The 24,184-nt window shown below is 46.7% G+C and overlaps 1 protein-coding gene across 3 annotated transcripts in view; it reads left to right on the top strand.

The window, feature by feature from the left end:
- The window catches only part of INSR (insulin receptor), a 135,100-nt gene that overhangs the window by 95,113 nt on the left and 15,803 nt on the right, over window positions 1-24,184 (top strand). For 2 of the 3 annotated variants that reach the window (XM_025457383.3, XM_025457387.3), the window contains 6 exons: window positions 1,244-1,411; window positions 5,917-6,118; window positions 7,656-7,691; window positions 13,083-13,354; window positions 14,305-14,444; window positions 21,792-21,951. In XM_025457383.3, coding sequence (XP_025313168.2) covers window positions 1,244-1,411; window positions 5,917-6,118; window positions 7,656-7,691; window positions 13,083-13,354; window positions 14,305-14,444; window positions 21,792-21,951 — 978 coding nt within the window. The remainder of the gene's footprint in view (window positions 1-1,243; window positions 1,412-5,916; window positions 6,119-7,655; window positions 7,692-13,082; window positions 13,355-14,304; window positions 14,445-21,791; window positions 21,952-24,184) is intronic. The other variant, XM_025457385.3, reaches the window with a different exon arrangement.

Here is a 24,184-nt window from a genome sequence, read left to right as displayed (position 1 = left end):
TGGACATCTTGCCTTGAACGGGTCGACACAGTAACATTTGTAGGAAGTGCTCTTTTATGTGGTTATTGGCTTCTGAAAGCATCGGCTGTTCTTTTGTAATTTCAAAAGACAAGGCAGTAGCAACAAGCCACCTGAGGAGTCTATAAATATTCCTTCCCATTCTGGAAAATTTCCAAATAATTCACAAAAGTCGGAAAAAAAATGAACACCATGGACTGTCTCCCGGCTTCAACAATTACAGTGTTGTGCTATTTTTATTTCATTTCTGTGCCCTACCCCCCTCCATTTTTTTCGGGGGAGGGGGCTGGAATATTTCATAGCGATTTAGTTGTATTTGTATTTTTATAAAGCCTAAGTCGTTCTCCTGTGGTGGAGGTTCTCAATCCAGGGGTGATTCTGCACCCCCACAGACGTCTGGTGAGGTTTGGAGACAGTTTTGGGTATCATGACAGTGGAGGTGGGGTGGTAACTCCACCAGATGCTGCTCAGCATCCAGCGATGCACAGGGCACAGACCCATACCCAAGAATTATCTAGCCCCAGATGTCTGTAGTACTGAGGGTGAGGAGCCCTGTCCCATGGGATACAGTCCAGACTTTATGAGTCGGGCTCCCTCCCACCCATCTCGTATCCTCCAGCAATACCAAAGGACTCCACAGTTTCTGGAAAGTTCCAGCTTCCGGATCTTTGTACACATGATGCTCTTTGCCTTGAGGCCCCCCACCCCCGCACCTCACTGACTCCCTCAGCCACCTGCATTCTCGAGGGGCAGGTTTTGTGGAGCTCAAAGGTGGTATGTCTTGGGGGATGTCAGAATGAGATGCCATATCCGCGAAACGGATGACTGGCATTTGCCCTGCAACTGGGTTCAATTTGGAGCAAACATTAGCCAGAAAATGTGAGTTTATTTGTCTCTCCCCACTATCCTCCCTTGCCCCAGCGTCTTTCCGGTGCTCCGCACAGAGATAGCTTGGCACACAGTTGGGGCCTTCTGTGCGTAAATGTGTGTTGCCTAAAAGAACGAACGAGTGGCTGTGTGATGATCTGTGGTACAAATGGACTGTGATTTGGTAACGCTTGCACCTGCCCCAGGAGCTTTCCACGCATCTTCAGTTTTCTCTGATGTTAAATAACACTGCAGTGAACACCCTCATGATTTCGTTACCTGCTGTGTTCCTTCCTAGGCCCGCCTGACAGCCAGTCCCCCCCGCTCATGGTGGACCTGTCTCCTCTCTCCTTTGCAGATCCTTCCGTCCCCCTGGATCCAATCTCGGTTTCGAATTCCTCGTCCCAGATTATTCTGAAGTGGAAGCCTCCCTCTGACCCCAATGGCAATATCACGCACTACCTGGTTTTCTGGGAGAGGCAGGCCGAAGACAGTGAGCTCTATGAGTTGGATTATTGCCTCAAAGGTGAGTGCCGGCAGGTGTGGGGAGCAGATGAGCCACTTTGTCCTGCTCCCAGGGAAGCATCTCTGCACATCCTGTTTCCCAGTGGAAGCAGGGGTGGGGGGTGAGGTGCGGGGGCATGTGCACACACACTCCATTGGCTCTTGTGCAAAAACACACGGACACATTTCTAAACATCCCCAGGGGGGCGCCTGGGTGGCTCTTTCGGTTAAGTGTCTGCCTTTTGGCTCAAGTCACGGTCTCAGGGTCCTGAGATCGAGCCCTGTGTTGGGCTCCTTGCTCAGCAGGGAGTCTGCTTCTTCCTCTCCCTCTGCTCTCTGCTCCTTCCCCCTGCCGTGCTCTCTCTTTCCCACACTCTGTCTCAAATAAATAAAATCTTAAAAAAAAAAAATAAACATCATCACCTAATGACACTCTGAAGACTCATGTCAAAACCAGATAGTTCCCATGTCTTGGCACCATTTCCTTCTGAAACGTTCTCCTCCTCCTCCTTCCCTGCTTTGGGGATGCAGCTCTGTAAATCCCCTGGATTTTGGGGCTAAGCTGGGAGTTGAGAGGTTATTGACGAAGGCAGGGAAGAGTTTCAGGCCCTACATTTTTTTCTTTTTTTTTACATTTCTTTTTTTTTTAATTATTTATTTTTATTTTATTTAAATCCAATTAGCCTCTACATTTAGACACTAAAGTTTTAAAGATTGAGGTAGCGAGGAGTGATCATGTGTTTTCTTCTACGCTCTCCGTGAAGAATTCATACTAGTGATGATTTACCACCCACACAGTCTTTAATCTTGTTTACTTAATAGGCTTCATCCCTTTGCAGGAAAACAGAAAATTATTTGAGCCTCAACCTGGTTTGTATACATTAGTTTAAAAATTTAAAACTGAATTAAAAAAACATCCCATCCAACCGGAGAAACAGATGTCATTTTTTCCCCCTTTGGGTTTTTGTTGTTTGTTGTTTGTTTTTTACGTTTGTCTGTATTTATTTTTCTGTGGCTGGTTTTGAGTTCATCATTTCCTCAGCTCTTGACCTTGGAGGCAAAGGCTCAGTGTCTGCTGGCGAGGCCTGGATGAGGCCCGAGCCTGCGGGCTACTCTTGGCTGGACCTCTGACCTGCTGTAGGGCTTTGGGCAAGTCACCGAGCTGGTCACTGGCTGCCTCCTTTTCGGGAGAAGGGGCAGGAGGCCAGATGATCTCTGGGAGCCGTCCCAACTCAAAGATCATGTGCTATATGTATGCCTGTGACCTCATCTCCCGCCTGAGCTGAGGCTTGCAAACGTGATTTATCTCCTCAGATGCTTTATATAACTCAAGAGCAAGCACAGGCCTCGGCTTAGCTGTGAGCTGTTGGCCCTGCATTCGAGTAACCGAAACCACCAGCTTGAACCACCACCAGGAGCGGCCCGCAGTGCTTTCGTTTTTTTTGTTTTGTTTTTTGTTTTTAAAGAATAACAGCTTTTATTCTGGAAGTCTGAATCTATCATTACAATGTGGCTATTTAAACGTAATTTGTAATGACCACAAAGTTTATGTAGTTAAAAATAAACTAAGGACAGATATTGTAGGATTCCACCCACAGGAGGTCTCCGGGGGAGTCCTGTCCACAGAGGCAGGAGGCAGATGGTGGGGGGCCGGGGGTGGGGTGGGAGTGGGGAGTCAGTGTTTCAGGGGGACAGGGTCTCCGTGTGGGGGAATGGAAAGTTCTGGAGATGGATGGTGGGAGTGGGTGTAGATGGTGTGACTGTGCTTCATGCCGCTGAGCTGTGCATTTAGACATGATGGAGATGGTGAATTTTATGTCATGTGCATTTTACCACAATTTTGAAAAAAAATGCACAAAATAAATAAGCTTACTAACTAGGACTTGTGATGGTTTCCTATTCGTATCACCAGTGGGGTTTTTCTCTCCCAGCTTTATTGGTGTGTGGTTGAATGATAAGATATTGAAAGGTAAAATTGTAAGATACTGAACGTGCCCATCGGGATGATTTTGGTTTGCCTGTATGCTCTAAAGGCGTTTCTCCCAGGTAGTTACTTAATTCTCCATCATCTCATATTTTTGGCTTTGTGTGTGTGTGTGTGTGTGTGAGAGAGAGAGAGAGAGAGAGAGAGAGAACGTTTAAGTTCTACGCCCCTAGCATATTTCGGTTCTATAGCACGGCATTATCAACTGCATTTTTAAAAATTGTGGTAAAATGTATATAACATAAAATTGACTATCTTAACCATTTTTTAAAAAAGATTTATTATTCACGAGAGACGCACAGAAAGAGGCAGAGACACAGGCAGAGGGAGAAGCAGGCTCCCTGCGGGGAGGCCGATGCGGGACTCGATCCCAGGACCCCGGGGATCACGCCCTGAGCCAAGGCAGATGCTCAACCGCTGAGACACCCAGGGGTCCCTTAACCATTTTTAAGTGTGCGGCTCAGTGACAAGAAGCACATTCGCATTGCTGTGCATCTGCCCCCACCACTGTCTCCAGAACTTTCTCATCTCCCCCGACCTGAACCTCTGTCCCCATGAAACTCTGACCTTCACCCCCCACCAGTTCCCACCATCTCCTCCGTCTCTGTGGACGGGACTGTCCGAGGCGACTCATTACCTATACTTTTACTACATAGTCACAGAAAAAAACCCACAGGACTCTAAGTGCCCTGCGGTGGGGGCCAGAAGGAGTAACAGGATCGAGGAGCTGTGTCTGGCCTGATCCAAAAGTCCTTTCCTCTCCAGAAAATTCTCAGGATCCTCCCTCACTAAGGAAACCCAACCTTTTTCTCCCACCCCTAATGCCATTACCGGTCCGTAATGGTTAACCCAGCCAGGTTAGCCTGTGTCTATTAATAAATATCAGAAATATTTTTTAAGAGTCCCTGGTAGGCTTTGACAGCTGTATAAATACTTGGGCTTCCGAGTGGATACTCAGCCAGTCACGGGAAGGCCCTTAGAGCCCATTGTCTCCCGGACCATGGTAGGGGAGAGGAAAGAAGTGCTCAGCAGCCCCCAGGAGGCTGTGGGCACGAGGGCTGGCGGCAGGAGAGGTGCACCCCAGGGCCCTTGGTGGCTTTTGCCTGCAGAGAGGAGCATCCATCCTCATGGTCATCCCAGAAGTGTGGCTGTGTTCCACCCGGTGGACGGCAGGTGCCCCTGGGATTGGCCTCGGGGGTCAAGGTGCGGCCCGCTGCGGTACTCCAAAAAGCAACTTTGTGGGTTTTTAAAAATTTATTTTATTTTTTAATTTATTTACTCATGAGAGACACAGGGAGAGAGAGAGAGAGGCAGAGACACAGGCAGAGGGAGAAGCAGGCTCCATGCAGGGAGCCTGACGTGGGCTTCGATCCCGGGTCTCCAGGATCATGCCCTGGGCTGAAGGCGGCGCTAAACTGTTGAGCCACCCGGGCTGCTCGCAACTTTGTGTTTTTAGGACACTGCCCTCTAGAAGTTGGGGTTCTCTCTCTCTCTTTCTCTGTTTTTTTTTTTCTTTTCTTTTTTCAATTCCCTTTTCTGTGCTTCTTTGAAAACTATCTTCCCTCCTCTGTCTCCCCTCATGTCATTAGTCCAGAGTTTCTTGATCTCAGCACTGTTGACATTTGGGGCCAGGTCTCTCTCTGGGGTGGGGCGGGCTGTCCTGTGCCCTGTCGGATGGTGAGCAGCACCCCTGGCCTCACCCCTCAGCTGCCAGAGTCTCCTCCCCCCCTACTATTCATCACAGCCAGAATGTCTCCAGACCTTGCCCAGTGTCCTGGGCTGGGGGACAGTGCAGAGTCACCCCTCCCCTGACCCTGGGGACGAACCACTGCTCTACTCTGACTTCGGGATTCCTGAATGAACTGTAGATTCATTGGTTTGTAACCACTGGGTCTGTTGGTCAGATCCTTTATATGGCCTCCCGTCACTTTATGTGGTTGACTGGCTGGTTGATTCATTCATGCAACTGTCACTCACCCTCTAGCCCCCCATCTTTTTCTAATCCCACCTCCCACCATGCTGTCCTTCGAGCTGCTTTGGGTTCTTGGTGTCTCTCTGCAGGCCAAGGAAATTCCTACCATGGGGCCTTGGCTCTTGCTTTTTGTTGCATCTGAACCCCTTTACACCAAGATATGTGGGTAGCTCATTCCTTTACTTAATTTGGGACTGTTCAGCGGTCACTTTCTCTGAGACCACCCCGGGAAAAGCATCACCCCCAGACATCCTCTGTGCTTTTACCCTGCTGGCTGACCCATGGCATAGGCATTTGTGTTTATTGTGTGTCAGCAACTGGCAGCTCCCCCCTCCCACCCACCGCCCCTCTCATCCCTTGGGTTGTAAGCTCCATGGGGCAGGGACATACCTGGGCACCTTAGGTCTCCCAGCCCAATGGGCTCACGGTGTCTTACAGTTTCTGGAACACGCTGAGCTGCACAGGTGTCCCACATGCCCGGGCCCTCTGAGAAGGCCCCCTCTGCCGTGTGTGTGTGACCCCTGCGGGGTCAGGGGGAAGAGCCAAGGCCACCTGTCCTGCCTCTCTCTAGGGTTGAAGCTGCCCTCCCGGACCTGGTCTCCGCCGTTCGAGGCCGAGGGCTCCCAGAAGCACAACCAGAGTGAATACGAGGAGTCTGCCGGCGAATGCTGCTCCTGCCCCAAAACGGACTCTCAGATCCTCAAGGAGCTAGAGGAGTCCTCTTTTAGGAAGACGTTTGAGGATTACCTGCACAACGTGGTGTTTGTCCCCAGGTCAGAACGGTTCCTAGGCTCGGTGTTGGGGGTCATTACCCGGGGAAGAGGATGAAGTGGGGACCCAGAGGGTGGGCAGGTGGGTAAAGGAGGAGATTCAGTAGCAACCTTGCCAGGAAGAGTACATAAGCACCCTAAATGGGGAAAGGTTAAAAAAAAAAAACAAAAAACACCTAATATTTGTTTCCCCACGTGGCCCAACCTCTGTGTCCCAGCCTCAGGCCTCCATCTGCGTTCTTAGACGAGCTCCATTAGATTTTGAGGCACAACCTGAGGGATGCCCACCTGGCCCCATGCTTGATTTACTTTCAAGTCTCAGGCTTGTCCGTCTCCGCAGGCTTCTCAACCGTTCTGGAAATTTCTATGGCATCTTCAACATCCCAAGGCTTCTCCTGTTTAAATATGTTGAGTTTCCTTTAGTGAATGAAGGGATTTATTGATGTACATTTGATCTGAGAGGGTTTGTAGTGACCCCACGCTACTCATCCGTCTTTGCCTTTCCCAGGGCAGAGATACTTAGGTAAATGGCACGTTTCTCTCGATGCCTCAGTTTACTTATCTGCCAAGTGCAGATAATAATAGTTCCTATTTCTTAGGAACGTGAGAGCACGTGAGTCGCTCAGGCTTCACAGTGAAGCCTGAGCCCTGCCAACCTTTAGAGCCAGCTCCTCCTCTACTGTGGGGCTGTGGTCCTCTGTGCTGCGGGATTGTTGAGCAGCATCCCTGCCTTGACCCACCTGATGTCAACAGCTCTGTCTGCATCATAACAGCTCATGAATCTTTATAGTAACCTACCGACCTCCTTGTCACCTCCCTTCCATGGGTCCAAAGCCAGTGTTTCTGAGCTGGCGAGTGATCCAGTTACGGGAGCTGGTGAGCCACCTCCTATCCCGCTCCCCTTACAGACCTCAGCAGGCGGGCCACCCAGGAATATCAGATGCAATGGGAGGTTTCCAAAGTGGATCGAAACCGCACTTGGTTAACGTTGGGATAAAAAAAAGATGATAAAAAAAAAAAGGATGCTAAGATGGGTCCCTTCAAATGCCTTCCACCCCTTCTCATACAAATAGATGTTTTTCCAGAGCCATCGGTGTGTAAAATTCTAAAAAACCCTCTTTTCCTTGTGTTTCTCCCCCACCCGATGACCCTGAGTCCAAGAGTACTAAATGTCAAGCCCAGGCATGGAGGCAGTTACTGTTTTACCCATTAAAAGCAAAATACGGCCGGTCTCAAGGAAATGGCTGAGTCAGTTGTGATGTTTAAATGTAGTCAGGTTTGACATCCGGGGGGAACCCCAGCTGGCCAGGTCTCCAGCAGCGAGTGTGGGGAGGGGGGATTTTCTCTGATATTCTTCTTGCTGGGTTCTCTGCACCTGCCGGAGCCGATGTAAGTTGGGTGTTGGGAAAAGTGGTCCACAGTCAAGGGCAGGGCACCCTTGGGCTGCTCGGAGGGAATGTGGCTTCCAGGGTGTCAGAAGGAAGTCGTCGGTCTGCAAGAGTTCTGTGTGTCCTCAAAGTGGTTGGTTTTGTTTTCACAGAAAATCCTCTTCGAGCCCTGGTGCTGAGGACACTAGGTATGGCTCACCTGCAGGACGTCTGCGTGGCCGCTGGTGGCTGCTCAGTGCAGAGCCAGGCCAGGCAGGGCAGGAAGCACGCTGTGTGCCTTCGACACTCCAGGGGCTTCTGTGGCTTAATGCATGTGATGGGCTGCTCTGCTGACACCAGAGGCTTCGTGAATCCAAACATTAACTGCCTTCACCCTGAAATGGGATCTGGGCATGAATGTTGGGAACAAATCTTCACTAACATATTCTTACTAAAACATAGAATCAAGGGGCACCTGGCTGGCTCAGTCAGTAGAGCTTGTGACTCTTGGTCTCTGGGTCATGAGTTCGAACCCCACGTTGGGGGTGGAGTTTACTTAAAAAAAAAACGTAGAATAGAAAAGCTTCTTTCTGGGCACCTCTTAGATGCCCCACATGTCCCTCCATGCATTCGTTCGCTGAACATTTATTTATCAACACCTACGGTGTGGGCAGAACTATGTCTGACACCCAGAGTCGAAGCCACATGCAGCAGGCAGTGGGAGAGCCTGATCTGCTAGCAGAACATTTTTTATTTGGGGTGACAAGTGTGGGACTGCAGGTGTGAGCACAGGTGTGCATGTCACTGAAGTCCACGGAGGACGGGCAGGGTTGCCTTTGACTTGTGTCTTGAAGAGCAAAGGGGGATGGGTTGTCCTGGAGGGGAGGACAGGCAGAGAGGCCCTTGGGGTGAATCACGGGCTTTTGGGAGGAACCAGCCAGGAACCAGCCGGGAGACTGGAAAGGCCAGTGGGGGCCATGTGGAGGGATTTTATGCTCTCAGCAGTGAAGGTTTGCTTTGTTTTCAGGCATGTTTGTGTGGCCCCGATCTGACATCTAGTGGCCATTTGGAATATAATCTGGAGAAAAGAAAGGCCTAGAAATTTAAGGCTTTGGTCCAGATCAGGGTTTCTCCATCTCAGAGGGACCTACATTTAGGGTCAGAGTATTCTTAGTAGCGGGGCCTGCCCTGGGTGTGGTAGGATGTTGAGCAGCATCTCTGGTCTCTGGTCTCACAATGCCAGTAGCTCATGCGTTCCCCAAGTAGCGACAGCCAAAAATGTTTCCAGACATGCCAGATGTCCCCCAGTGGTGGGGTGAGGGGCAGACCCACCCCTGGTTGAGGACCGCTGGTTTGGCATGAGATTGTGGGGTGTGTAAGCAGTGGAGCCTGTGGGAACCCCAAGCTACAGATAAGGGGGGATGACTGCAAGTACATTCGGCTTCTTTGATGAGACCTTTTCATGTTTCTAGTGGTCCAGACACCCATTTCTCAGTGGTTCTTCATGAGGCACTGTGTCATGGTCATTTGGGAACCCCACCTGTGCGTGGATGGAAATGTTCTGAATCTCACTAACATGGACCCATCTTTGTTTTTGTCCAGGAACGTCACTGCTCTTTGCATATGAGGGGACCATGCAAAAAATCTTTTTTTTTTTCCATGCAAAAAATCTTAATGCATACCCCCCCACAGCCCCCACCAGGATTTATTTTCTGACTACAGTGCAGTAGGAACTAAAAATTGACTTGAAACATTTGAAAGGACAAGTGTTTCCTGGTGATTTAAAAGTCGATCACTTTTATACCTTTTGGGAGAGGCAGATGTGGGGACTTTCATTAAAGTCCACTTGGAAAACAGTGGGAAGGAGAATCTCACTCACATAGCTTAAATTTGTAGAATATCGCCAAAAACTGGGCTTTGATGCAAATTAGTAGCCTTAAATGATTTTGTGACTTAAGAAAAAAACCTGAAAAGGTAAAAATAGAAATGTATTGCAGGGGAGGGGAAATCAAGATTGCTGAACTTGCAAATATAAGGATGAAACCACAAATAACTAGAAGTAAAGCAGATGATATACTACTGGGTCCAAGGAAGATTTTAATGTTGAACTGTCTCTGGACAATTTTGTGTTATCCAATTTGAAGCTTTTGGTGAGAAGTGAAGTCTTAATTTGATCTGATTCAAGACAAAGCAGAAAAAATTAAATATTCTAATACCTTTGGTAAATGACTAAAAATTATGTCTCAAATAGTCCCTGGACCCAGAGAATTTTATAGATGAGTTATTTCAAACTCTGTAATATAGAAACTTTTCTGAGCATAGGAATCTATGGAAATCTTTCTAGGTTGTTTTGTTTTGTTTTTTGTTTTATTTAAAAATATTTTTATTTATTTGTTTATGAGAGACACACAGAGAGAGGCAGAGACATAGGCAGAGGGAGAAGCAGGCTCTCCACGGGGAGCCTGATGTGGGACTTGATTCCAGGACCCTGGGATCTCGACCTGAGTCAAAGGCAGATGTTCAACTGTTGAGCCACCGAGGTGTCCCTCCAGCTCATTTTATGAAGCTAACATAACACTCCTTAGTAGAACCTGATGCAGATGCCATGTCAACAGAAACCCCAGGACCAGCTAACATGAGACTTTAGATCCAAACGTCCTAAATGAAACTGTGTGCTAATGGTATCATTTAACTCAGAAGTGCAAGGACAGTTTATGACCCAGAGATATGATAGTTCATTAAGGGACCCAATAAGGAAAATCACGTAGTAATCTCCATTGTCCAATTAATGAGCAAAAAATGAGGCAAATGATGAGCAAAAAAGAGGCCTTTTATAAAAATGGGAGTAGGATACTTCTGCTACAGGTAAATATTACTTGAGTGAAACCAATAGCCAACCTAACATTGTACTTAATCTGTCCCTGTTATATTTAGAAGGAACCCCAGTGTTGTGGTGTCATCATTGCTAATTAACATTTCCCTGGGTGTCTAGCCAATGCAATAAGACAAGAAACAGAAATTAGAATAGCAAAGAATGGATTGTGAGGAAATAACGTTATTGATATTCGCAGACAGCCTAGCGCAACGGTAGTAAACACGCTATGGGCTACGGCGTACAGGCTGGCCACCCATTTCTTGTCAATGAAGTTTTATTGGAATGCAGCTGCTCCCATTTGTTTATATTTTGTGTACAACTGCTTTCAAGCTACAATAGCTGGAAAGCCATTGAGAGTTTTGACAAAAAGTGCGTGTGGCACGTGTCCCACAAAATCGAAAATAGTTACTTTCTACCATCGACAGGAAAAGTTAGCTGACTCTTTTTCTAGTACGATCCTTGAAAACTCAGCTCTGAAGCTCTTAGAAGAGAGTTTGGGAAAGAAGGTACAATAAAATTAAACAAAAAGCCCATCGATATATTAGCAATAGTTAGAAAACAGAGGAGATCCCTTTCGTAATTGCCATACCACCTTGGTAACCAAGTGGAGAATTAAAAAATTCTAAAGTCTGCCGAGCACTAAGATTGTCCAGATATGTGTGGGAGACTTTTTCGCACCACTTAAAGAAAACCCACTGGCGATCGACAGATGGGTAAATTGTGCAGCATGGTTTATAGTGTTAATATCCTTAGTGAATAAACAGGGCAGGAGTAGGAACAGTGAGGAAAGCGCTAGAACATCCCAGAAACAGAGGAGAGAGACAGGCACTTCCCTAGAGAAACATGAGGAACCGAGGAACGGAGGAAGGAAAGACAAGCTCACAGAGAATGGTTCTAAGAAATGCAAACAAAGCAGCAGTGCTTTGTTTTTCGGTCAATCTCTTGTATTGAAAATCTGCAAACAAACAAATCCCAAAGAATCCTTTAACCCAGTGCACTGATGAGGTTACCCTGAGGTGCAGTTTCAGAGGCTACTGGTAAGACCCCCCAGTCAGTCTAAAGGCCCTGGAGAGCAATTTTGCCCTATGGGCAAATTGGCACAGTCTGGTGATTTCCCTTCTTAAAAGAGTCTAGTTTTAGGATGTCTTAAGATAATCAATGATCACAGCAATATTTATAATATTATTATAAATATTTATTAAATATTAAATATAGCAATATTTATTATAATTATTATAATATTATAATAATTTATAATAGCAAAATGCCCGCATAAGGGCATCCTTGTACAGAGGTACTTAGGGCTCAGTTCCAGACCCACCGTGGTAAGATGAATATTGTAGGAAAGCAGGTCACGTGAGTTTTGGTTTCCCAGTGCGTATAAATGTTCCGTTGCGACTCGACTGTGCTCTATTAGGTGTGCAACAGCATTATGTCTAACAAATCAGCATACACACCTTAATTAAAAAAAACATTGCTAAAAAACGCAAACCATCATCTGGGATTTCGTTGAGTCGTAATCACAGATCACAGATCACTGCAACAACCACAATAATAATGAGAACGTTTGAAGCAGTGTGAGAATCACCAAAAGGTGACCCTGAGACCCAAAGTGAGGAAATGCTATTGGAAAAAGAGTGCTGGTAGACTTGCCCGATGTGGGGCCACCACCGACCTTCAATTTGTAAACGTGCAGGATCTGCAAAGCACGATAGGGCAAAGTACAATAAAATGAGGTGTGTGTGTGCAGGAAATAAAAGAGGACGATGCTTAGTCATTTATGGCTCATGCATCAATTGAATATTTTCTCGTCCAAGTTTTCTGAGGTGAACATTTGTAGCAGGGAAGGAAAACTTCCACACTGAAAAAAGACAAAACATAAATTCCATGCTCAGTACTTAGGGCATTATGGTTTAAGGAAGCTCTTTGATGAATGTTTCCACAAGCGAACAAAGGCATACAAAACTAGCTTGGTCCTCATTATACCTACACATAATATTTCTAGAAAAAAAAACCAAATTGCCCACAGGAAACAGTGTGCAGTGGCATGATGAGTAAATGAAATTTTCTCTATGCTTTTTGTGTATGCGTGTCTATACATTTTTAGGCCATTAGGTTCATTTCTTAATTTCTTCTTAATTAATCGGGGGGAAATGTGTGTTGACTGCATTGGGTTTTTTGTTTGTTTTTTTGGAGTTACCCTTACTGACCTGAGTGATAAGATTTTTCTCTTTTTTTCACCCAACAATTGAAATTTAGTCACTACTATGATGAAGATGTCCTGTAGGGTCACAAGAATTAGAAGATGCATTTTTCCTGTTTAGACTGCTGATGCTGGCCAGTAGTTGGGGCTGCTGGGCTCCTGCCATTTGACAGGGTTCATGAAAAGTTAGACTCTTCCATGCTTTGGGCATCTTATCTTTAACACTGACTCTGGGTGGCCGATTAATCTGCAAAATGACAACCTGAAATCAAGCATGTTGAGGGGGAATATTGGTGTGTGTCCTCTGCAGATGGTCCTGGAGTCCCCCCTGCCCCCCGCCCCGCCTGGAGGGCATCCTGGAAGCTGCTCCGGGTTGTAATTCCTGGCAACCTGCATTTAATCTGTGTGCCTCCCTGCATCCCCACTGCACCAGCCTGTGATTTTGAGCCTTCTGATTCCCCCGCAGCGTTTTGTCCTCAGGGTGGTGATTGCATGACCGTGTGTGTCCTGTTGTCGTGACAGGCCATCGAGGAAACGCAGGGCGCTCAGTGATGCTGGCAACGTGACAGCAGCTATACCCACAGTTCCCGGTTTCCCCAACACCTCGACCAGCACGCCCACGAGCCCGGAGGAGCACAAGCCCTTCGAGAAAGTGGTGAACAAAGAATCTCTGGTCATCTCCGGTCTGCGCCACTTCACTGGCTACCGCATCGAGCTGCAGGCTTGCAACCAAGACTCCCCCGAGGAGAGGTGCAGCGTGGCGGCCTATGTCAGCGCCAGGACCATGCCCGAAGGTGGGTTGTCACATCGTGGCCCCAGGAGCCCCAGGCTGACCCAGGGGAAGCCCTCCACCCGTTAGGCAGCGGGGATGTGTACTTTAACTTATTTGTCTTTGTCATTTCTTATTTTTATTCGTACCCAGCTTTATTGAGATACCATTAACATATAACATTGCGTAAGGTGTACGGCGTGTGGATTTGATACACGTGTGTATTCAGTGTGATTACCACTGTAGCGTTGGCTCCCACCTCCATCCCAGTACACGATTACATTCCTTTTTCTGTAGTGAGAACACTTAAGATCTACTCTCCTAGCAACTTCCAAGAGTGTCGTAAAGTATTGTTAACTGTAGTCACCACGCTGTACGTTGTTAGATCCCTACGACTGATTCATCGTCCACGCTGGAAGTTTGGACCCTTCGGTTAATATCTTTGCATTACCCCTCAGGTCCCCCCAGTCCCTGGTAACCACCATTCTACTCTGTTATCTGTGAGTTCTGCTTTTTTTAGATTCCACATATGAGTGAGATCACACAGTATTTGTCTTTCTCTGTTTGGCTGATTTCACTGAGCAGAATGCCCTGAGGGTCTGTCCATATTGCCTGTATGATCATTTGATTGCACGAGTCGTGCATAGCCATTATATAAATGTTAACAAATCTACACACGCAGATATACACATGAGAAAAATAAAGCGAAATTAAGAAGTACATAGATGTATGGCATTAATCAGGGTTCTCCTGAGCAATAGAACCGATGGGATATGAGATAAGACAGATGGAGAGATAGGGACGTAGGTAGTCCCGTAAAGAAGTGAGTTTTACACGTAGGAAATTTCCCACGAGGAAAGTGGAACACAGGACAGTTAGGCAAGCAGCTTGAGGGTGGTTGCCCAGCTGGTAGGTGGTGGAGGTGGGATTGGGTCCAGGGGTTAGGTGCCTGCCTCTAACCACTGCTCCTCACAGCCAAGGCAGACGACATCGTTGGCCCCGTGACCCACGAAATCTTCGAGAACAATGTCGTTCACTTGATGTGGCAGGAGCCAAAGGAACCCAATGGTCTGATCGTGCTTTATGAAGTGAGTTACCGACGGTATGGCGATGAGGTAAGACTCCTGATGCTCGGGCCTGTGCCTCCAAGCTGTCACTGGGACCTCCTTCCTCTTCTTAAACCTGGCCCAGGCACTTCTCCTATCAGATGTGTTGTCATGAGGACTCAAAGCCTCAGATTTACAACTTTCCAGGGCGATGGCTCAGAAGTGCCAATCTATAAACTTATTTATTTCCTGTTTCCCACATTGCTTCTCACATTTCAGCCTCGTCCTACAAGATGAATGATGGTGTGTCCCTCCTGACACGGCAGGAGACCCATTTCCCTTTAGACAGAGTTATCTGAGTCTGGGGACAAATCACTTAAGATCTTGATAAGTAATTTTTTGTTTGCTACCAGACACCGTGCAGGGTGGTGTGTGAATGCAGAGACGTGCAAGATATGTAACCTGAGAATAAAAAAGTGGCCAGGCTATCCTGAGGGTTCTACTGGGTGTCTTGCACACAGGAGGCAGGGAACACACAGTAGTATCTCATTTATCGTGTTTTATCCCGTCCAAGGCATGATAAGCAGCCCCATGATTTTTGTGGACTGCTAAAAAAGAAAAAAAAAGATGCTGCCAATTCTAATTGTAAGTCTGTGTTGCTTGTAAGATGCATTGCAATTTCAGAAATGCCAAAATGTGAAAATAATATGCCTCTCAGGACCGATGAAATGCGATAAATCCTCAGAATAGCCCAGTGACCTTGGTACTGAGGCAGCCAGAATTTAAATAGTTTTGTCCAGGGTCCATGAGAATAAAGTCAGGATTCAAACCCAAGACTATCTGATGTTCTAATCCAAGGGTTGGCAACTGTTTTTCTGTAAAGGGCCAGAGAGTGAACATGTTTGGCTCTGCAGCCAGATGGTTTCTGTTGCAAATACTTAACTCTGCTGTTGTAGCTCGGAAGCCACCATATAGAGGATGTGTAAACTAATGGGTATGGTCGTGTGCCAGTGAAACATTTTTTTTTTTACAAAAACAGGCAGCAGGCTGGAGTTGGCCAGTTCGCGCTCTAAGCCACGCCTGTAACTACCGTGGGGGGGTAGATTTCCGTCCCTAGCAGGGCTTTGGGCTGCTCAGAGTCACTGGTGGGGGCTTGAATCTAACGGGACAACTCTCCCCTTTACCATGTGACTTTGAGCAAATGAGTCACTTCACCTCCTTGGGTTTGACTGAGCCCTTCCCCTGTCCCAGACATTGCACTGAGTCCTTTGCAACTGTCCATGTGAACCTCACAACGACCCAACCAGGTGGGATCTGTTAGTGCCTCCTTTTTCGGGCAGGAGCATGGACATTGGAGGAGCTGAGTGGACTTGCTCGGACTCAGGACTTAAACTGGACTGTTGGGCTCTGGAGTCTGCTATCTACACCTGAGGGCAGTCACTTAGGTCAGAGGTCATTTTCTATATATGGCCAGAAAGTTAAAGTTTTTAGTTTTTAGTTTTTTTTTTGTTTGTTTGTTTTTTTAAGATTTTGAAATTTATTTTTCATGAGAGACACAGAGAGGGAGAGGCAGAGACACAGGCAGAGGGAGAAGCAGGCCCCATGCAGGAAGCTCGATGTGGGACTCGATCCTGCGACCCAAGAATCACGCCCTGAGCCACAGGCAGACACTCAACCACTGAGCCACCCAGGGGTCCCTAAAGTTTTTAGTTTTGGGAGCCATAAAGTCAGGCTTGGGCATGAGGTTTTTTTTGTTTTTGTTTTTGTTTTTTATAATAACAGCTTTACTGTGGTACATTTGCATACCATAAAATACACCCATTTAAAATATACAATTTGGGGTGCCCGGCTGGCTCGGTCTGTAGAGCGTGCGACTCTTGATCTCAGAGTTGTGAGTTCGAGCCCCACATTGGGTGTAGAGATTGCTTACGAATAAAATCTTTACAATAAAACAAAATAAAATACACAATTCAATGGTGTTTTTTAAAAAGATTTTTGCAATTTTTATTGTAAAGTTTTATTGAATTGTATACAATTCAATGGCGTCTTTTAAAAGATCTTTACAATCTTTATTGTAAAATTTTATTGAATTGTATACAATTCAGTGGTTTTTTAAAAAAGATATTTACAATTTTTGTTGTAAAATTTTATTGAATTGTGTATAATTCAATGGCGTCTTTTTAGAGATCGCTTCCTTTTTTTTTTTTTTGAGGTTCTATTTATTTATTCATGAGAGTCAGAGAGAGAGGCAGAGACACAGGCAGAGGGAGAAGCAGGCTCCATGCAGGGAGCCTGATGTTGGGACTCCATCCCGGGTCTCCAGGATCACACTCTGGGCTGAAGGCGGAGCTAAACCCCTGAGCCACCCGGGCTGCCCTTTAGAGAACTTTATAATTTTTATTGTAAAGTTTTATTGAGTTATATATAATTCAGCATTTTTAAAAAAGATTTTTACGATTTTATTATAAAATTTTATTGAATTCTCTATGGATTTGCTTGTTCTGGACACTTCCTTTGAATGAATCATACGATATATGGCCTTCTGTTACCGGCTTCTATAATCATCATCATGTTTTTGAGGCCCGTCCATGCAGTGGTGTGTGTCCAGGCTTCATTCCTTTTCATGACTGAGAAATATTCCATCATATGAGTGGACCACATTTTGTTATTCACTCATCCATAGATGGGCATTTGGGTCATTTTCACTTTCTTGTGAGTAATCCTGCTCAGAGCATTTCTGTGTGGATGTGTGGTTTCAGTTCTCCTAGGTGCATGTCAAGGGATGGGGTCCCTGGATCCCGTGCTAACTCTTTTAAGGAAATGCCCACTCTCCCCACAGTGGCTGCACCATTTTATATTTCCTATGATTCCAACACTTGTTGGCTATCTTTTTTATTAGAGCCATGCTTGTGGGTGCCAGTGGTATCTCATCGTGGTCTTGGTTTGCATTTTCCCGATGGCTCATTTGGGCCTGAGTTTTGTTGTGCTCTTCCCTGAACTCATGGGGCTCTTCTGCTGCAGGCAGAAGTTAGGGTCAGCCCTAGAACCAGGGTGGGGTTGAGGATGGGAGGCAGGAGCTTCGCAAGGGGGAGGGTCAGCTTCCAAAAGAAGTTTGGGATGTTTTGGGCAGCAAGGAAGAGCATGTGGATTCTTTGCAGTGGGCAGCATGTTTCCACTGCAGACCCTCCTTGATTTTATTTGTGCTGCTATGACCAACTCTTTCCCGTTTGCCTGGAATTTGCCAGTAGTGAGCACTGAAGTCCTACATCGTAGGAACCCCTTGGTCCAGGGCAAACTGGGACAGTTGGTTACCCTATTGACCTAACTCTAAATTCTCCCAGCTGCCTTTGACTGGACTGCCTCCCCTGTTCCTGGAGCCCAAGGGTCACCAGTAGGAATCCCCATTAGAGTGTCTGCCCCACATGGCCGAGCACCAATCCCGGACAGACTGGCCCTATTTTTTTAAATATTTATTTTATTTTATTCATTTTTGTTTGTTCACATTTTTTATTTAAATTTAATTTGCCGGGCAGCCCTGGTGGCGCAGCAGTTTAGCACCGCCTGCAGCCTGGGGTGTGATCCTGGAGACCCGGGATCAACGGGTCCTGTGTCAGGCTCCATGCATGGAGCCTCCCTCTGCCTGTGTCTCTGCCTCTCTCTCTCTGTATGAATAAATAAATAAAATCTTAAAAAAATTTTAATTTGCCAACATGTAGTTTAATACCCAGTGCTCATTCCACCAAATGTCCTCCTCGGTGCCCATCACCCAGTTACCCCATTCCTCCACCCACCTCCCCTTATGCAACCCTTTGTTTGTCTCCCAGAGTTAGGAGTCTCTCATGGTTTGTCTCCCTCTCTAATTTTTACCACTCAGTTCCCCTCCTTTCCCTTATAATCCCTTTCACTATTTCTTATATTCCACGTATGAGTGAAACCATATGATGATTGTCCTTCTCTAACTGACTTATTTCACTTAGCATACACACCGCATCTTCTTTATCCATCATCTGTTGAAGGACATCGTGGCTCCTTCTGTAGTTTGGCTATTGTGGACATTGCTGCTATGAACATTGGGGTGTAGGTGTCCCGGTGTTTCATTACATCAGTATCTTTCAGGGTAAATCCCCAGTAGTGCAATTGCTGGGTTGTGGCGTAGCTCTATTTTTAACTTGTTGAGGAACCTCCACACTGAGTGGCTGTGCCAGTTTGCATTCCCACCAACAGTGCAGGAGGGTTCCCCTTTCTCCACATCCTCTCCAACATTTGTTTCCTGCCTTGTTAATTTTCGCCATTTTCACTGGTGTGAGGTGGGATCTCATTGTGGTTTTGATTTGTATTTCCCTGATGGCAAGTGATGTGGAGCATTTTCTCATGTGCTTATTGGCCATGTCTATGTCTTCTTTGGAGAAATGTCTTTTCATGTCTTCTGCCCATTTCATGATTGGATTGTTTATTTCTTGGGTGTTGAGTTTGTTAAGTTCTTTACAGATCTTGGAAACTAGCCCTTTATCTGATAGGTCATTTGCAAATATCTTCTCCCATTCTGTAGGTTGTCTTTTAGTTTTGTGGACTGTTTCTTTTGCTGTGCAGAAGCTTTTTATCCTGATGAAGTCCCAATAGTTCATTTTTGCTTTTGTTTCCCTTCAGACTGGCCCTGTTTGCCCATTAGGGGAACACAGAGATGGGGGGAAAATAGGAGACAGTGAGAGATTACAGTCACCTTTTAAAAAACCTTGTCAGAATAACACCCAGTGCTCACCCATTCACCCCCACCCCCCCGCCCTCCTCCCCTTCCACCACCCCTAGTTCGTTTCCCAGAGTTAGCAGTCTTCCATGTTCTGTCTCCCTTTCTGATATTTCCTACCCGTTTCTTCTCCCTTCCCTTCTATTCCCTTTCACTATTATTTATATTTCTTCTGTATGTTGGCAAATTGAACACCAATAAAAAAAAATTTATTATTAAAAAAAAAATTCTTGAAAACAAAAACAAAACAAAACAAAAAAAAGCTTGTCATAGACAAGATGGCGGATTATCTCCAACATTTTCCTTTATTACCTGGCATTGCTTTGATAAAGTAAGAAAATAATGTAAAAATAGTTTTTTTAAAGATTTTATTTGTTAGAAAGCAAGAGAGTACAAGCAGGGGGAGCAGGAGGGGGAGAGAGAGAAGCAGGCTTCCCACTGAATAGAGAGCCCGACTTGGGGTTTAATCCCAGGATTCCAAGGTCATGACCTGAGCCGAAGGCAGACACTTAACTGCCACCCAGGCACCCCAATTTTTTTAAGCATACCATTAATACTGTTGGGGTATGAATTTGCCAGTTCTACAAAATTCTCTCCAGCATTTGGTGGGAGGTCTTTTTTTTTTTTTGGTATTTGTAGGTTAACTGAAATCCCCTCTAGCTGCATCACCTTCGAATCTCTCTGTCCTTGAGCCTCTTGCTGGAGTCATTTGCCCTCTTACCTCATCCCCTCTCTGCCCAGGAGACCCTGGCCCCAGGGACCACCCCCTCCCTGGAAGGAGCATCGATGTTGAACTTTGGTGTACTCCTGTCCTTGGCTTCAGTATCTTTCACAGTTTTGAGATTCTTTCTTGATGGCACAAACTTTCATATATTTGGCTTCTTTGCTCTTTGTCAGGTTTTGCTTCTCTCTCTCTCTCTCTCTTTTTTTTTTTGCTTCTCGTTTTTGCTTTTGTTTCTCAGTGCCTGTGGAGAGACAGCCGCCTTGTTCCTTCCATGATGCTCCCTTCCTGGTCCTCTCACCCCTTGAGGTTTGTGGGACCCGTTGCCAGCCTTGGAGGATGCATTTCCACTTTGTTCCTGATAGCAGCTACCTTTGGTTGCTATATTTGCTTATTTGTCCCTTTCTGCTTGGTGACTCATTCTACTTGGAAGAACCTTTGGATCAGAGCCGCCCCCCCCCCCCCCCCCCCCCCCCCCCCCCCCGCTGCCAGCCCAATCCAGCCCGATCTGTTTTCTGGCTGCTATTGTCACATGATAAGCCCAGGAACTTGGAGCTGTTTTGGAAAGTTCTTAAAATTTGGCCTGACTCGTGCAGGTTTCATGGTCTCATTTCCCAGTGATCTTGCCTCTCCCAAGAAAGCTCTGGGTTGATCTCTGTTTACACGGTTATCACTGGGCTGTGTATGCTTTACTTATCTCCTCTCTGTTTTCAGAGATTGAGGTAGATCCCATCTCTTTTTTTCAGAATGGTCAAATCAGTCAAATCAAATCAAGAGGTGGGAAGGAGCTTTAAAACGTGTCCTTGGGACGCCTGGGTGGCTCAGCCGTTAAGCATCTGCCTTTAGTTCAGGGCGTGATCCTGAAGTCCCGTGATTGAGTCCCACATGGGTTCCCTGCATGGAGCCTGCTTCTCCCTCTGCCTGTGTCTCTGCCCCTCTCTCTCTCTTTCTCTCTCTCTCTCTGTCTCTCATGAATAAATAAATAAAATTTAAAAAATCTTAAATAAAATGTGTCCTTAAGACATAAAGTACATTCACATGTTTGGATCTGAGGCTAGCAGGTGGGGGGCAAAGCCTGAAATTTGGTTTAGGTCACGTAGGTCTCTTCTTCCCTGACCTTCTTGGACTTTCTAAAGGCCTGGTGACTGTGTCCCCCAGTGGTTTCAGAAAGCTCAGGAGCCAGATGGTTCTGGATTCAAGGGTTGGCCCTGCCACGTACCAGCTATGAGATCTCCAACCAACCATGTCATCTCTTCAACCAGGGGTGTCGGCAAACACCTTTTATGCCTGTTTTTGTCCAGCTCGAGATCTAAGAATCACTTTCATATCTTCAAATGGCTGGAAAAAGAATTCAGAACATCGAGAGGGGAATAGTGTTATGACCCATGTCAACCTGCGAAGTTTAGCTTTGGCATCCACCGCGTTCAGTGGGCTCATGGCCTCATCTGCTTGTGGATGGATGCTATGGGTTGGCGATTGGCCTCGGGCTGCTCTTGTGCTACAACAGCGGAGTTGAGTGGGTCATTTGAGTTGGTCCCAGTGACTGCCTGGCCCCTTGAAGCCAAAAAAATGTTCTCTCTGGCCCTTTATGGCAAAAAGTTTGCTGACCTCTGCCCTGGTCGCCTCTTTCCTGGTTTCTGATGTGAGGCCGAGCCCCAGTGGGGTTGTCAGAAGAGGGAAATGACATGATCCAGGTCAAACACCTGGCTTGTGGTTTAGGAAGGGGTGGCTGTTATCAATAACGACAGCTCCCAAGTGAGCTTCCTTACGTGGAGAGCCAGAATGCGGAGACTCTGACCGGGCCAGCGTGGCTCGTGTGCGTGGTACTCGGACTGTGGCTTCCTTCCTCGGTGTCATTTCGGAGCAGGGGACATTCCTGCTGGAGATGGACATTCCCGAGTGACAAAGAACAACCCTCACACCTGCCCTCTCTCCTCTTCTTGTCTTCCAGGAGCTGCACCTGTGTGTCTCCCGGAGGCATTTTGCTCTGGAGCGTGGCTGCAGGCTACGCGGGCTGCCTCCGGGGAATTACAGCGTGCGAGTCCGGGCCACCTCCCTGGCGGGTAATGGCTCCTGGACAGAAGCCACCTATTTCTACGTGACAGACTATTGTAAGTCTGCATGCCAGAGCATTTCAGAGGATGGCTGGGGAAGCGTGGAGGCCATGCCCGCCGGCCCTGGCCTGGTCCTCTGGGTCTGCTGGCTGGTGCTGTGTGACCTGGGCAATGTGCTTGCCCTTTCTGAGCCTGTACTTCCTCGTCTGACCATGGGGATAATAATAAGATCCCCACCACCCCCTGCCTTGGAGGTGAAAGGAGATTTCAGTGACATTATAAATGTCAAATAGCTTGTACAGAGCATGTCTGATTAACATTAGCTCCTGTTACTAGTGTCTTAATATTTGTTTTTACATGGGTTGTGCTCTCCAAGGGAGGACATGGGAGCTTGCCTACTTAGTCTCAGATATGTTCTTGATATGTGGGCAGTAAATGCTGCCATTGGGTGAGCAGGGTACACTGGACAGGGTGGGAGGCTGGGGAAGGCTGAGCTGGTCAAGGAATGCTTCCTGGAGGTGGTGACATCTTGACCCAGACCTAGAAGAATGTACAAGTGGGGACAAAAGAAGATGGCTATCCTGGCATGTGGTAGGAGCCTAGACACTTGAATGAGCAAGCAAACAAATGACTGAGAAGCAGGGGAGATTCTAGACCAGGAGGAGTGGGAGCTTGGGTGGGAGGAGTGAAACAAGGCTCCTGCTTGGCTGGCTGGATTTTCAAACATACTGGGCACAGTGGGACTTTGGAAAGTGGGAAGTGATTCTTGCTGGCCAGTGTCAGGGCTGCGATGAGCGTCGTGACACCAGCTGGGTGTGCGATGCTATGATTCCGATGGTGCCTAGTAGAGTTAGCACAGACCCTGCCAGGTTAGGAGCAGGGATCCCAGCAAGTCTGCCGTCCCTTCAGATGCCAGATGCAAGTTGGGGGTTCTCCAAGCTCCCTTGAACTTCTAACTGGCAACAAACTTAGGGGTTCCCATGACCCTCTCCCCCAGATTCAGTCATTTGCTAGATCAGCTCCCCGAGCTCAGGAAAGTGTTATATTACAATGACTGTGTTATTATTATAAAGGCTATCGCTCAGGACCACACAAATGAAGAGACACATAGGGGAAGGCCAGGAGGGTCCAGGACACTGGGCTCCTGCGTCTTCTCTCTCTGGAATCAGGATGTGTCCCATTGTCCTCCTGGCATTCTGATGTGGTCACCAGCCAGGAAGCTTCTCTGAGCGTTGGTGTTGAGGGTTTCGTTAGCGTACGCAGTACTGATCGCATCGTTGGCTGTGTGACGGAACTGCATCCCCAGTCCCTCTGAGCTCTGGAGGTCAGGCTGGCTCAGGTCCCAACCTTCCAATCACATGCTTGGTCTGCTGGTGACCAGTCCCCATCCTGGGTCATCCCTTCTCATAGCCTAAGCTCAGGGATGTTCCAAGAAGCTTGTATATAACAAAAACACTCCTATTACCCAGGACATTTCAAGGATTTGGAGTCTCTTAAGAACCAGGGACGCCATGAATAAAATGGCAAGGAAAATATCAAAATGGGAAAAATGTTTGTAACGTCATTGACAAAGATTTAATCTCCTTGATATAAAATGAATATATATCTATATTATAGATATATAGTATATGAGTAGAAGATATATATAAATCCCAACACAAGAATATGCAAAGAACATAAATAGCCAATTTAAAAAGAAATATAATGGGATCCCTGGGTGGCGCAGCGGTTTAGTGCCTGCCTTTGGCCCAGGGCGCGATCCTGGAGACCCGGGATCGAATCCCACGTCGGGCTCCTGGTGCATGGAGCCTGCTTCTCCCTCTGCCTATGTCTCTGCCTCTCTCTCTCTCTCTGTGACTATCATAAATAAATAAAAATTAAAAAAAAGATTAAAAAAAATGTATAAAAGAAAACATAAGAAAAAGAAAGAAAACCTCAAAATCACACCAAAAAAAAAAAAAAAAAAAAAAAAGAAAAAAGAAGCAAATTAAAACAACATGTAATTTTTAACGTATCGGATTGGCAAGGCTTTTGTTTCTGGGTGTTTTTTTTTTAAGATTTTATTTATTTACTTGAGAAAGAGAGAGAGAGAGAGCACAAGCTGGGGGAGCAGCAGAGGGAGAGGGAGAAGCACACTTCCCACTGGGCAGGAAGCCCGACCTGGGTCTTGATCCCAGGATCCTGGGATCATGACCTAAGTTGAGGCAGATGCTTAGCTGACTGAGCCACCCAGGCACCCCTAAAAATTATTAAGACTTTCAAGATGGTGACAGTGGAATGTCAGGGAGCA

Source organism: Canis lupus, chromosome 20, assembly GCF_003254725.2.
Source record: "Canis lupus dingo isolate Sandy chromosome 20, ASM325472v2, whole genome shotgun sequence".
Classification (NCBI taxonomy): Eukaryota; Metazoa; Chordata; class Mammalia; order Carnivora; family Canidae; genus Canis; species Canis lupus.
This window is presented reverse-complemented; position numbering and strand designations above follow the sequence as displayed.